This window comes from Lepus europaeus, chromosome 2, assembly GCF_033115175.1.
Source record: "Lepus europaeus isolate LE1 chromosome 2, mLepTim1.pri, whole genome shotgun sequence".
NCBI classification, from domain to species: Eukaryota; Metazoa; Chordata; class Mammalia; order Lagomorpha; family Leporidae; genus Lepus; species Lepus europaeus.
This window is the reverse complement of record NC_084828.1, coordinates 79,247,156-79,260,034: the sequence shown is the minus strand read 5'-3', so window position 1 is coordinate 79,260,034 and position 12,879 is coordinate 79,247,156. Positions and strand designations below refer to the sequence as shown.

The following is a 12,879-nucleotide window of genomic DNA, read 5'->3' as shown; positions in this document are numbered from 1 at the left end:
GGAAGGGGAGAGAAACATTGTGCACTAAGACCCTCCGCCTCTAGGCTCATTACCCTCCCAGGGTCTCTGCAGGGATCTGGCAGAGTGGGGGTGTGGAGAGAGCCAAAATCCCAGCAGCACAGGGGCCTGCCACCTGGCACCCCTGTGCCAAGCCCTCCCACGGTCCCCACCCCCAGCTCCGGCTGCCCAGCCCCTCTCACTCAACAGCGCGCAGGGAGTGCTGGGCTCCCACTGGTGCTCCTTGAGCGTTCCTGACGCTTGCAACGCCACGAGATGGATATGTTCACCACTGTTTATGGACGAGCCAACTGAGGCCTGGCTGCAGGTCCCACAGCTGCAGAGAGTCTAGCTGGCTACCAGCCCTTGTTTTTTCTACCATATCACATGTGACTTTATCTTGCAGATAAGAGAGAGGAAGGCAGGAGGATGGATGACAGGTTGCTCTGGGAAAGTTCCCCCAGCGGCTCCCCTCCAACCCTGCCCTGTGTATGGCCCCATGATGTTAAAAGGGCCACTTTTGTCCTGTCTGTCCTGTGCCTCCACTACCCCTGACCCTCAGACTCATCTGCCAGCCTGGCCTATCATTCCTCATGGCCCGCATCCTGCCTGTGCAATTTCCTCCTCCTGCAAACTCGGACCCCGGCGAGACACGAGGATCCTCGCTGCCGCAGCCCTCTCGGCCTGGCCCCCACGGGAACCCAGCTCGCAGCTTACTCCTGCCTGGGACCTGCTCTGGCCCCTGGGTGCCCCACAGCCTGGCCCTGTCCCAGATCCACACCCCCCACCCCAGCCCGTGCTGGCCATTCATGGACCAACTCAGCCACGGGGCCTGTGGGAAGACTTCCTCCCTAATGTGTTTATTTCTGTGGGAAAAGTGCACTGCAGGTTCCAAACGGCATTATAAATGGCAATTAGGTCCCCAGGCCAGCCCACAAAAGCCTATTAAATATATAATGGGCCCAGAGAAGCAGAGAACCAAGAGGAGAGTACCTTAAAAGCTCTGTGGGAGAGACCGGGCCCCACAGCTGCCTCCTGCACCTCCACCCACCGGCCCCCGGGGTCCCAGCTGCAGGCGGTCAGGAGCACAGATGCTCATACACTGGCAGAATAGATTTGTTTAAAACAAAACAGTGGCTGGCGCTGTGGCATAGCAGGGAAGCCACACCCTGTGAGGCCAGCATCCCATATGGGTACCAGTTCATGTCCCCACTGCTCCATTTCTGATCCAGCTCCCTGCTAATGCACCTGGGAAAGCAGCAGAGGATGGCCCAAGTGTTCGGGCCCCTGCCACCCATGTGGGAGACCCAGATGAAGTTCCAGGTTCCCTGCTTTGGACTGGCCCAGCCACGGCCATTGAAGCTATCTGGGGAGTCAATAAGCAGATGAAAAACCTATCTCTTTCTCTCTGTCTCTCCCCCTCCCTCTATAACTTGGACTTTCAAATAAATAAATACATCTTTAAAAAATAAAATATACATCATAGGTTTGTTTTAAAAGAATTTTTTTTTTTTAAATTTTTGACAGGCAGAGTGGACAGTGAGAGAGAGACAGAGAGAAAGGTCTTCCTTTTGCCCTCCAATGGCCGCCGTGGTAGGCGCGCTGCGGCTGGCGCACCGCGCTGATCCGATGGCAGGAGCCAGGTGCTTCTCCTGGTCTCCCATGAGGTGCAGGGCCCAAGCACTTGGGCCATCCTCCACTGCACTCCCTAGCCACAGCAGAGAGCTGGCCTGGAAGAGGGGCAACCGGGACAGGATCGGTGCCCCGACCGGGACTAGAACCCGGTGTGCCAGCGCCGCAAGGCGGAGGATTAGCCTAGAGAGCCGTGGCGCCGGCAAAAGAAATTTTATCAAGGACGGACTTTTTAAAATGAAATCACAGTCAGTATACTCCCCCAAATGTCACTTTTCAAAAGGACACGGTAACCTGCCCCCCAAATACAGACATCGTGTCAGAAAACAGACCTGTTTTTACACTAAAAATACAGGGGAAGCCATTCACCGCAGTTACTTTTCTAATTCATCTGTGTACCAGTGATCTCATGTCCCAGCTCCAGCCCTTGGCCAGACGTCTGAGGACCGCTGAGCTAGGCCACATCTCGAGTGCTCTCTGGCCCTGACACCTCTCCCTTCTGCAGACCAGATGGAGAACACAGGACATCAGCATGGACGGTACTAAGGCAGGGCCAGCTGCAGGGAGCAGGGGGCTGGGGTGCAGGGGTCGTGGCCATGGGCAGAGACCCCAGCCTGCAAGCTCCCGGGGCTACCTGGTCCCAGCTGTTGACTGTCATGCCTTCCACTCCAGGATCCTTCGGGAAGGCTAAGGGTCCTCAAAAGGATCTTTCAAAAATCTCTATTAACTTTTCTGGCTACAAACTAATATATATTCATGGGGAAACCTTGGAAAATACAGGAAAGCATAAGCAAAGAAGTTCGCAGAGGTCGCCCGCAGCTCTGTGATATGATGGGTATTTTCTGCTTTGTGTCCATGGTTCCTGGCTCATCACTCCCTCCTCAAGGCAGCCACAGAGACTAGAATTTCTCTTTCCCTGTGGCGGGCCTCAGACACTCTAGTCTTCCCCACCTTCCTCTGACAGTAGATGATAAGACCCCCATTTCCCAAGGGGTCCTGTCCTATACCCAGGAAGAAGGCAGGCTGCACAGAAGTGAATCTGAACACACGGCCCGTGCTGGGTCCCCACCCAGCCTACTAGCAATCCAGGCTCTGCAGTGAGGTCCCCATAAAAACCCAAAGGACAGAGTCTGGAGAGCTTCGGAAATGGGAAAACACACAGGTTCCTAGAGGGTACATGCCTGCAGAGGGCATAGGAGCTCCCGCCCCTATGCCTCCCCCCGCCCCCCCAGCCTTGGTAATGTCCTTTATAATGAACTCACACATCCACGTGTTGCCCTGGGTTCAGTGAGCCACCCCAGCAAATTAACCTAACCGGAGCAGGGGGCTGTGACAACACGGTGTGGAGCTGGTTGGCCAGAAGTACAGGTGGAACAACCTCAGGATTGTGACTGGCACCTAGAAGTGTGTGTGTGTGTGTGTTGGGGGCCGGGGCAGCACTGAGGCCTGAGCCCCCAGCCCGTGGGATCTGCTGCTATCTCTGGACAGTGTCAGAATCAAATGGGGTCCCAGGACACCAGCCGGGTCCCCTACAGCAGGGCTTGTGAGATCACAGATGCCTTCTGCACTGACTCTTGTGCTGTGAGGACACAGCAAAGGCAGTTTTTCCTAAGACAGCCGCCTTCCTGAACAATCACTGTCAACATTTTGATGCACTGCTAACTCCTCATATGCAGAACTTTCGCTACCCTGGGAATTGGCTTCATTTTCTGCTTTGCCCCATCACTCCGGAGCATTGGCCGCCATTCTTCCACTCTTCATAAACATCATAAACTATTTTAACGACAAGCACTACATTCTAGAAAGCATGAATATTCTTTACAAACGCTGCAGAGGACTGAATGTTTGTGTCTCCCCAGATGTCTTATGTTGAAATCCTAAGCCCTAATATGATGGTGGTAGGAGGCGGGACCCCGGAAGGTGATTAGGTCATGAGGGTGCAGCTCTCAGGATTAGGATTAGAGCCCTTTAAACAGGGACTCAGAAGGCAGGCGTTCGGTCTAAGAGTTAAGGCGCCTGAGCTGCACATCAGAGTGCCTGGGTTCCATTTCCAGCTCTGGCTCCCGATTCCAACTTCCTGCCAGTTCCGATCCTGGAAGGCTGTGATGATGGCTCGAGGAGTTGGGTGCCTGCCAACTGTATGGAAGACCTCAACTGAGTTCCTGGCTCCTGGTTCCAGCACCTGGTTATGGTGGGCATTTGGGGAGTGAACCAGAGGATGGGAGTGCTCTCGGTCTGTCTGTGTCTTTCTGCCTCTCAAATCAATGCATTTTTTTTTTTTTTAAGTAAAAAATGTTCACAGAGGAAAGACCCAAGAGAGCTCTCCAGCCCTCTCCCCACCACATGAGGATGCACAGGGAAGTGGGCAGGTGTCAGCCTGGTCTTGCAGCCTCCAGGACTGAGAAATAAATCTCTTGTTATTTATAAGCCACCCAGTCTATGGGATATTTGTTATCCCAGGCTAAACGACAAAGACAAACATCACTTTCCATAATGTGAACAGGGCTATAAATTATTGAACCATGCTGTATTCCTAAGCATTTAAGCTATTCCCATACTTTGGCTGGTGTAAAAAATGTGTTGGGTATACCTCCCTGTATACAAATCTCAGTAGATCCCATTATACAGGAGTTCCCCCTGCCCCCAGCACTTGTCCATGGGGATTCCAATCCAAGACTCCTGGTGGGGTGCCTGCATTGTGCCACAGTGGGTTAAGCCACAAATGCCCAATGGTGTCCCATATCGGAGTGATGGTTGAAGTCCCAGCTGCTCCTTTTCTGATCCACCTCCCTGCAAATGTGCCTGGGAAGGCAGAGGAAGTGTACCCATAAGAGAGACCCAGATGGAGCTCCAGGCTCCTGACTTCAGCCTGGCCCCGCCACAGCTGTTGCAGCCATTTAGGGAGTGAACCAGTGATAAAAGATCGATCTTGGCCAGCGCTGTGGCTCAATAGGCTAATCCTCCGCCTGCGGCGCCAGCACCCCAGGTTCTAGTCCCAGTCGGGGCACCAGATTCTGTCCCGGTTGCCCCTCTTCCAGGCCAGCTCTCTGCTATGGCCCAGGGTGCAGTGGAGGATGGCCCAAGTGCTTGGGCCCTGCACCCCATGGGAGACCAGGATAAGCACCTGGCTCCTGCCATCGGATCGGCGCGGTGCGCAGGCCGCAGCGTGCCTACCGCAGCGGCCATTGGAGGGTGAACCAATGGCAAAAGGAAGACCTTTCTCTCTGTCTCTCTCACTGTCCACTCTGCCTGTCAAAAATAAAAAATTAAAAATAAAAAAATAAAATCGATCTCTGTCTCTGTAAAATATTTATTATATATTTTAAACTATTTTAAACTATTTTTTAAATATTTATTATTTTATTTTATTTTATTTTGACTGGCAGAGTGGATAGTGAGAGAGAGAGAGACAGAAAGAAAGGTCTTCCTTTTTGCTGTTGGTTCACCCTCCAATGGCCGCTGCGGCCGGCGCATCACGCTGATCAGAAGCCAGGAGCCAGGTGCTTCTCCTGGTCTCCCATGCGGGTGCAGGGCCCAAGCACTTGGGCCATCCTCCACTGCCTTCCTGGGCCATAGCAGAGAGCTGGCCTGGAAGAGGGGCAACTGGGACAGAATCCGGCACCCTAACCGGGACTAGAACCTGGTGTGCCGGCGCCGCAAGGCGGAGGATTAGGCTGGTAAGCCATGCCACCGGCCTAAATATTTATTTATTTATTTGAGAGGCAGAGTTACAGAGAGGAGGAGACAGAGAGAAAGATCTTCCATCTACTGGCTCACTCCCAAATGGCTGCAATGGCCAGCATTGGGCTGATCCAAAGCCAGGAGCCAGGAGCTTCTTCTGGATCTCCCACACAGGTGCAGGGGCCCAAGGACTGGAGTCATCTTCCACTGCTTTTCTAGGCCATAGCAGAGAGATGGGTCTGAAGAGGAGCAGCCACTACACGAAACAGCGACCATGTGGGGGATACTGGTGCCATAGGTGCCCCAATAAATAAATATTTTTCAAAAGACCCTTCAGTGGATGCTTGAATCACAGATAGTATTGAGCACTACACAAACCCTATTTTTTCCCTAAATATACTCACAATAAAGCTTAACTTATAAATTAAGCACAGTAAGAGATGAATAAGAATATTAATGCACAATAAAACAGACCAATTGTAACAATAACTATAATAAAACTTAAGTTTATAATAAAACTATAATAAAACGTAAGTCCTCCTGGCCTCTGCCACAGCTGTACTGTCTGCACCCTCCTTGCTGACCACAGATAACCAAAACGGTACAAAGTGAAGCAGCAGGGGCCTGCACCGTGGCTCACTTGGCTAATCCTCTGCCTGTGGCACTTGCATCCCATATGGACACCGGGTTCTAGTCCCAATTGCTCCTCTTCCAGTCTAGCTCTCTGCTGTGGCCTGGGAAGGCAGTGGAGGATGGCCCAAGTGTTTGGGTGCCTGCACCTGCATGGGAGACCAGGAAGAAGCACCTGGCTCCTGGCTTTGGGTCGGCACAGCTCCGGCCGTGACGGCCATTTGGGGGGGTGAACCAATGGAAGGAAGACCTTTCTCTCTGTCTCTCGTCTTTCTTACTGTCTATCTCTGTCAAAAAAGATAAAAATAATAAAAATAAACAAAGTGAAGCAGCAGATAAAGGGGGGCTCCTGGCCTTATTCAGACCCCTTGGGTCACTGCCGGCTCTGGGCACACAACCACCCTTGGTAAATATTGACAGAACAAAGAAATCCAGCCCACTTCCGGGGACCTGGGGTGCCCTTATCAGATGGATGTGACATGTGAACTTACGGAGACCTGAGCCCATGTCCAGGCACCCCTCGCCACTGCCCAGCTGGCATGGTCCTTCCGCCTCACACCTGCTAAGCAAACTCTAGCTTCAGGCAAGCAGACGTAAGCTGCTTGCTAAGGAGGAGACCTCAGGACCCTTGCTCTGCCACACCTCCCCTGCCCATCTGCCTACCACACTCTCTGCAGACTGCTCCCCCCACCTCAAAGGCCACGGCTGACCTTCCCCCTACAGAAGTGCATGGCTCCCACCCAGCCAGGGCATCCAGAGGGCAGATACAATATGTGTTTTGCTCTCCACCCAAAATCCAGCCCCCTGCCAAACACTGTGGTTGATAAATAAACATACACGAAATGAAACTTCAGATTCCCACGCCCTTTGCTCTCATAGGAGAGGGAAAGGGAGGTAAGAAGGATCTCAAAACCTGACCAGCTGCATAGGAGATGACCCCTGTACAGACCTGCCTGGTCTGAAGACCTGAAGACCCTACCCATCAACTCCAAGGCTGATGGTGCCCAGAGCGCACAGTGCCTGCACACCCAGATTGAGGGGAGCCACTGCCCCCTCCAGCCCCTTCTCTCCAGGGAAAGATGCAAACCTAGGAGATCAGGGGTCTCTTCCATCCTCACTCACTTCCACACAACCAGTTCCTCCCCAACAGGCAGGGTTATCAGGAGATGGAAGTGCTTAAAATGACTCAATCCACACTTTTTCTCCTCTCATTTGCCCAGCAAACTGGCCACACCCAAACACAAAGCACTGAAACATCTGAGGGTGGTGACGGTACCAGGAGCAGAAATTTCCCCCAAAACTTTAGGGGAAAAAAAAGGAGCCGGGGCGGGGGGGGGGGGTCGTAAAAATCAGGGAGACCAGAAGTTCTGGGAGGGATGTGGAAGGGGGGCACTAGGTCCCATCACACACCCACAGCAGCATCGCCCAGACCAAACCCAGCAGCCGGACACCCCCGCCCCCACCTCAATCCCCCAGGGATGCCCTGGAGGCAGGCTCCCCGGCCCCAAGTGCAGCAACCCCAGGGCCACTCCTCCTCCGCCCGGTGTGATTCTGCAGTTTGCAGCCCTCCGATACCTTATCCCCGCCACCCGCGTGAAAACCTTGCCAGGGGTGCCTTTGCCGGCCCCATTTCACGGATGAAGAGACTAAGTCAGACACATGAAATGATTGGGCGCCACACACAGATACTAAGTGGCCGGGGCTGCAGCCAGCCTCGGACGGGTATAAGGGAAGAACTCCTCGACCAGGGAGGCCAACGATGACCCCGCCCAGCCCTCTGAGCCTGGCCTGCGGGCCGAGGCCCAGGTAGAGCCCCGCGGTTTCCCAAGCCGCCTAGGGTCGAAACCAAGAACGAGGTGGCGATAAAAACAAGGCAGTGCGAGCGGAAAGAGCCCCCATCCCACCCCGCACTCACACAGGTGCAGCGCCCGAGACCCGGGCGGGGCGCGCCTCCCAGCCCGCGGGGGTCCGGCCCGAGCTGGTGGCGGTACCCGACTTGCGCCCCCGCAAAGTTGTGCCCGTGGCGGCGCACGCACTCTACTCTGATGGGGATCGCCCAGCGCCCCGGGGCTGCCGCTGCCCCTGCGCCGGGGAGGGCACGGGGACCGCCCCGCTGTCTCCCGCGCGGCCACCAGGTGTCCGCCTGCCTTGCACGCACGCCCCAGCCCGGCTGCCTGAAGGCTAGCCCCCAGCACGTCCAGGGACAGCCTAGAGAGGAGCAAGCGCAGGGGCACGCGAGGCGCACGTGGTAGCCCCGGCCCGGACCCCTGCCCCATAGCCTCACCCAGATCGCCAGCAGCAGCAGCAGCCACGCCGGCCCGGCCCGCGCCATCCCCACCGCCGCTGCCCACCGCCGGCTCGGCTCTGCACTCCAGCTCCCGAGCCCGCCAGCTAGCTCCGCCGCGCCGCGGCCACTTCCCAGCCGCTCCCCGCCTCCGAGTTCCCGGTGCCACGTCTGCCAAAGCATGCGCACCAGACTGGGAGAGGGGCTGGGGAGAAATGCTTGCTGGGACTTGTAGTTTGTAACCAGGCTGGGCTCGGGAGCCCGCGGAACGCCTGCTGGGGTGGACCTGGCCCCTGGGCGGGGCAGCAGTGGCAGTGGAAGGTGCAAATGCAACGTCAGGGAGTAGGGCGTGCCTGGTGGCTTCAGGAACAATGTCTCCCTCAACTCCCGAAGTAAGCTTTCTTTTCCGAATTTTGAGGATTGGGAACAGCCCAGAGAATTTAAGCAATTTGAGCCAGGTCACACAGCCTGTTGTGGAGGATATGAACAGCTCACAACAGCCAGGATTAAGCCAGGACCAAGCCAGGAGGCTGGAACTCCATCTGGGTCTCCTACGTGGTTGGCAGACCCCCAAGCGCTTGAGCCATCATGCTCTGGCACCCAGGCACATTAGCAAGGAGCTGGATCAGAAATAGAATATCTGGGGCTCCAAGCAGCCCTACAATGTGGAATGCGGGCATCTCAAGCACAGCTTAACCTGCTGCCCCACAATGCCCACCCTGAGACACAAGTGTCTTAACTGGCACCTTAACCACCAAGCCACACGCCTACACCTCCATGAAATTTTTGATAACTCCTTGTATGCCCAGATCTCAAAATGCACCAAAAGAAACATCTTTGACTCCATTTACTATGAGATTTTTGAAGTACCCTTTATCTATATAGTAGTGAGATGACAAGAGAGGTGCACAGTTGGTGGGCTGCAGCTGCAAGATCCTTGCCACGTCTGGAAATTCAAAGCTCAAAATCCGAGAAAGCATCCTTGACTCGCCCCTCTTCTCCACAAGCCCTTCCGGCCCCTCTCCATGCCTTCCTGATTCTGCCTCCAAAATGTATCTCCTCTGCCCCATTGGGTCTAACACGCCTCACCTAGGCAAGGGTCACCATCTCGCTTTTTTAAAAAAATTTATTTATGTATTTGAAAGGCAGAGTTACAGAGAGGCAGAGGCAGAGAGAGAGAGAGAGAGAGAGAGAGGTCTTCCATCCGCTGGTTCACTCCCCAGATGGCTTCTGGGAGCTGCACTGATCTAAATCCAGAAGCCAGGAGCTTCTTCCGGGTCTCCCAGGCAGGTGCAGAGCCCAAGGATTTAGACCATCTTCTGCTTTCCCAGGCCATATCAGAGAGCTGGATTGGGAGTGGAGCAGCCAGGACTCGAATAGGCACCTGTATGGGATGCTGGCACTGCAGGCAGTGGCTTTACCTGCTACACCACAATGCCGGCCCCTCATCATCTCTTAAAGAGCTCGGCTGCTTCTCCCCCAGAATGTATTTGTTACAGTCAGCTGGATGGTGCCTGTCACTTCCCTGAAACCCTCCAGTGGTTTCCCACTGCTCTTGGAATGAAATCTGAATTCCTCCCTCCCTGCAACCTGCAGCCCTGCACGGTCTGGGCCCCAGCTCTCCCACCTCATCTCCTGCCTGCCCTCCCCCTTGCCCACGCAGCTCCAGTTACCCAGACCATCGCTTCTCGGCCTTTTGGCTAAGATCAAGTGCAGTTACCCAGACCATCAGTTCTGGCCTCCTGCCTTCCTTGGAGCTGCTGCCACCACAGGCCTTGTTCTCATTCATTTTCTCTCCACCCCAGTACTTCCCTGGCTTCTCTCTGGCCCCAGGAGCTCTCCTGTCTGTGCCCCTGCAAAGAGGCCCTTCAGGGCATTGGTTCGGGGTTCCCTTGCCCAGAATTTCCTGCAATCTGCAGTTGCAGTCGGTCCTCCACGTCCACAGGTTCTGCACATGCAATTCAGCCAACCTCGGACTGAGAAAGGGGCAGATGTTTGGCCAGGTTGTTACGAGGTTGTTTGGCATGCCCATATCCCATACCAGAGTGGCTGGGGTCAATTCCAGCTCGGGTCCTGACTTCAAACCCCTATTAATGCAGACCCTGGGAGGCAGCAGGTGATAGTTCAAGTAGTTGGGTTCCTGCCACCCAAGTGGGAACCCTGGATGGCATTCAGCCAGGCCAGCTGCAGCCATTGTGGGCATTTGGGGAGTGAATCAGCAGATGGGAGCTCTATCTATCTTTCTATCTGTAAGTCTATCTAGCTTTTTGACTTTCAAATAAATACATTTTAAAAAATTTATTTGAAAAGTAGAGTTACAGACAGTGAGAGAGAGAGACAGAGAGAAAGGTCTTCCATCTGATGGTTCACTCCCCAATTGGCCGCAATGGCTGGAGCTATGCCGATCTGAAGCCAGGAGCCAGGTGCCTCTTCCTGGTCTCCCATGCGGATGTGGGCCCCAACCACTTGGGCCATCTCCTGCTTTCCCTGGCCACAGCAGAGAGCTGGATTGGGAGAGGAGCAACCGGGACCAGAACCCGGTGCCCATATGGGAAGCCGGCGCCACAGGTAGAGTATTAACCTAGTATACCACAGTGCCGGCCCCTCAAATAAATACATTTTTTTAAATTTTTATTTATTTATTTATTTATTTTTTGATAGGCAGAGTGGACAGTGAGAGAGAGAGACAGAGAGAAAGGTCTTCCTTTTGCCGTTGGATCACCCTCCAATGGCCGCCGCGGTAGCGCGCTGCGGCCAGCGCACCGCGCTGTTCCGATGGCAGGAGCCAGGTGCTTTTCCTGGTCTCCCATGGGGTACAGGACCCAAGGACTTGGGCCATCCTCCACTGCACTCCCTAGCCACAGCAGAGAGCTGGCCTGGAAGAGGGGCAACCGGGACAGGATCGGTGCCCCGACCGGGACTAGAACCCGGTGTGCCGGCGCCGCAAGGCGGAGGATTAGCCTGTTGAGCCACGGCGCCGGCCAAATAAATACATTTTTAAAAGAAATAGCTAAAGTCAAATGAGGTCATTGGGGTGGGCCCTTACCGTACCTGATGAGTATCCTTATAAGAAGCACCTGGGACCCACACATGGCGGAAAGACCATGTGAAGACCCGGAGAGGAGATGGCTATTGGCAAGCCAGCAGAGATGCTCTTGGAAGAAACCACCCCTGCCAACACCCTGAACATGGACTTCTAACCCTCAGGATCATGAGAAAACACATTCCTGCCGTTCAAGCCATCCTCCTGCCGTGCTCTGCCATGGCAGCCCAAGCACATCCCTACAGTAGCCAAAACCGAACACAACCCGAAAGTCCTTGAACAGAATGGGTAAAGAAATGATGGCTCATTCTGCAACAAATCAGAACAAACTATGACACAGGAGGTTGAGCCACGGCTCACCTCCCATGGCAGAGCACTGATTTTTGTCTTGGCTCTTCCACTTCTGATCCAGCTCCCTGCTAAAGCGCCTGGAGAGGCATCAGATGATGGCTCAAACCTGGGTTCCTGCCACTCACATGGACTGAATTCCTGGCTCTTAGCTCCTGGCTTTTACCTGGCCTAGCCCAGGCTGTTGTTGGCATTCAGGGAGTGGACCAGCTGATGGAAGGCATCTCTCTCTCCTCCCCTTTCTCTTGCTTACTCTGCCTTTCAATAAATAAATAAATCTTAAAAGTAAAATAACACACTACTGATACGTGGATAAATCTCAAAACCATGGTATTGTGCAAAAGCAGCCAGACACAGAACAGTACATACCATGTAATTCCATTCATCTGAAGTCCAAGAATAGACAACATCTTTGATGACAGAAGAAAAACAAATGGGAGAAGAGTGGAGACCAACCTGGCAAAAGCACGAGGCTGAAAATGTCCTGTTTCTTCTAACTGTGTGACCAACTTGTGTGGAAATTAACTTATGGACTTAATAATTTGAGCTACATGCTAACGTCTGTACACTTTACTGTATGTCAGTCATACCTCATATTTTTAAAAGTCTGAACAATGGAGGGTGGGTGGATCAGTTAGTTTTCAGGATTCCTTCTAATTTGGTAAGGGTCCAGGGGAAGGCTGAACTCTGCAGAATCGTAACTGCCAGAGGCGGTCAGAGGGAGGCGAGGAAGGAAGGAAGGAAGCCACAAGCCTGTGGTCCAGGGGCCCAGAGGGCCAGGGACTGAGAGGGAAAACTAAGAATTGCCAAGAAAACAGGCCATTCCATTCTGCAATTGAAACAAGCTAAACTGCGATGGACGGGCCTTCTGGGAGTGTTTAACCATTCCAAGCTTCACTCTCCTTGAAATATTAGGAGCACCGTGCAGGGCAAGTGCTGCCGCTCCTCCATTACGGCCCTCGGTGGGGAACCATCCATTGTTCAGCTGCGGCCCCGTGGGCCCTGGAGCCAGAGAACCTTCTTGTCCTCTGGTTGCTCGCAAATTGTGACGTTACCTCGTGTTTGTGCAGCCGGTTCCCCTCAATCATCTCTGCTGGGATGAGGACCAGCACGCCAACTGACTTTTTGGCAGGATGAGAACTGGCTCAGAACGAAAAAGGAAAGAAGCGGAACACAAGAGCGATCTGTGTGGTGCCATTTCTGTAAAATTTTCATTTTTATTTGGGGGGGGCGGGTTGAGGCAGACAGAGGACAGGCAAAAGAT

At 53.9% G+C, this 12,879-nt stretch overlaps 1 protein-coding gene across 1 annotated transcript in view; it reads right to left on the bottom strand.

Moving 5' to 3' along the window:
- The window catches only part of PDIA5 (protein disulfide isomerase family A member 5), a 91,053-nt gene extending 82,677 nt beyond the window's left edge, over positions 1-8,376 (bottom strand). Inside the window, exon 1 of the mRNA XM_062208894.1 lies at positions 8,225-8,376. Coding sequence (XP_062064878.1) covers positions 8,225-8,272 — 48 coding nt within the window. The 5' untranslated portion in view covers positions 8,273-8,376. The remainder of the gene's footprint in view (positions 1-8,224) is intronic.
- Between the last annotated feature and the right edge of the window lie 4,503 nt (positions 8,377-12,879).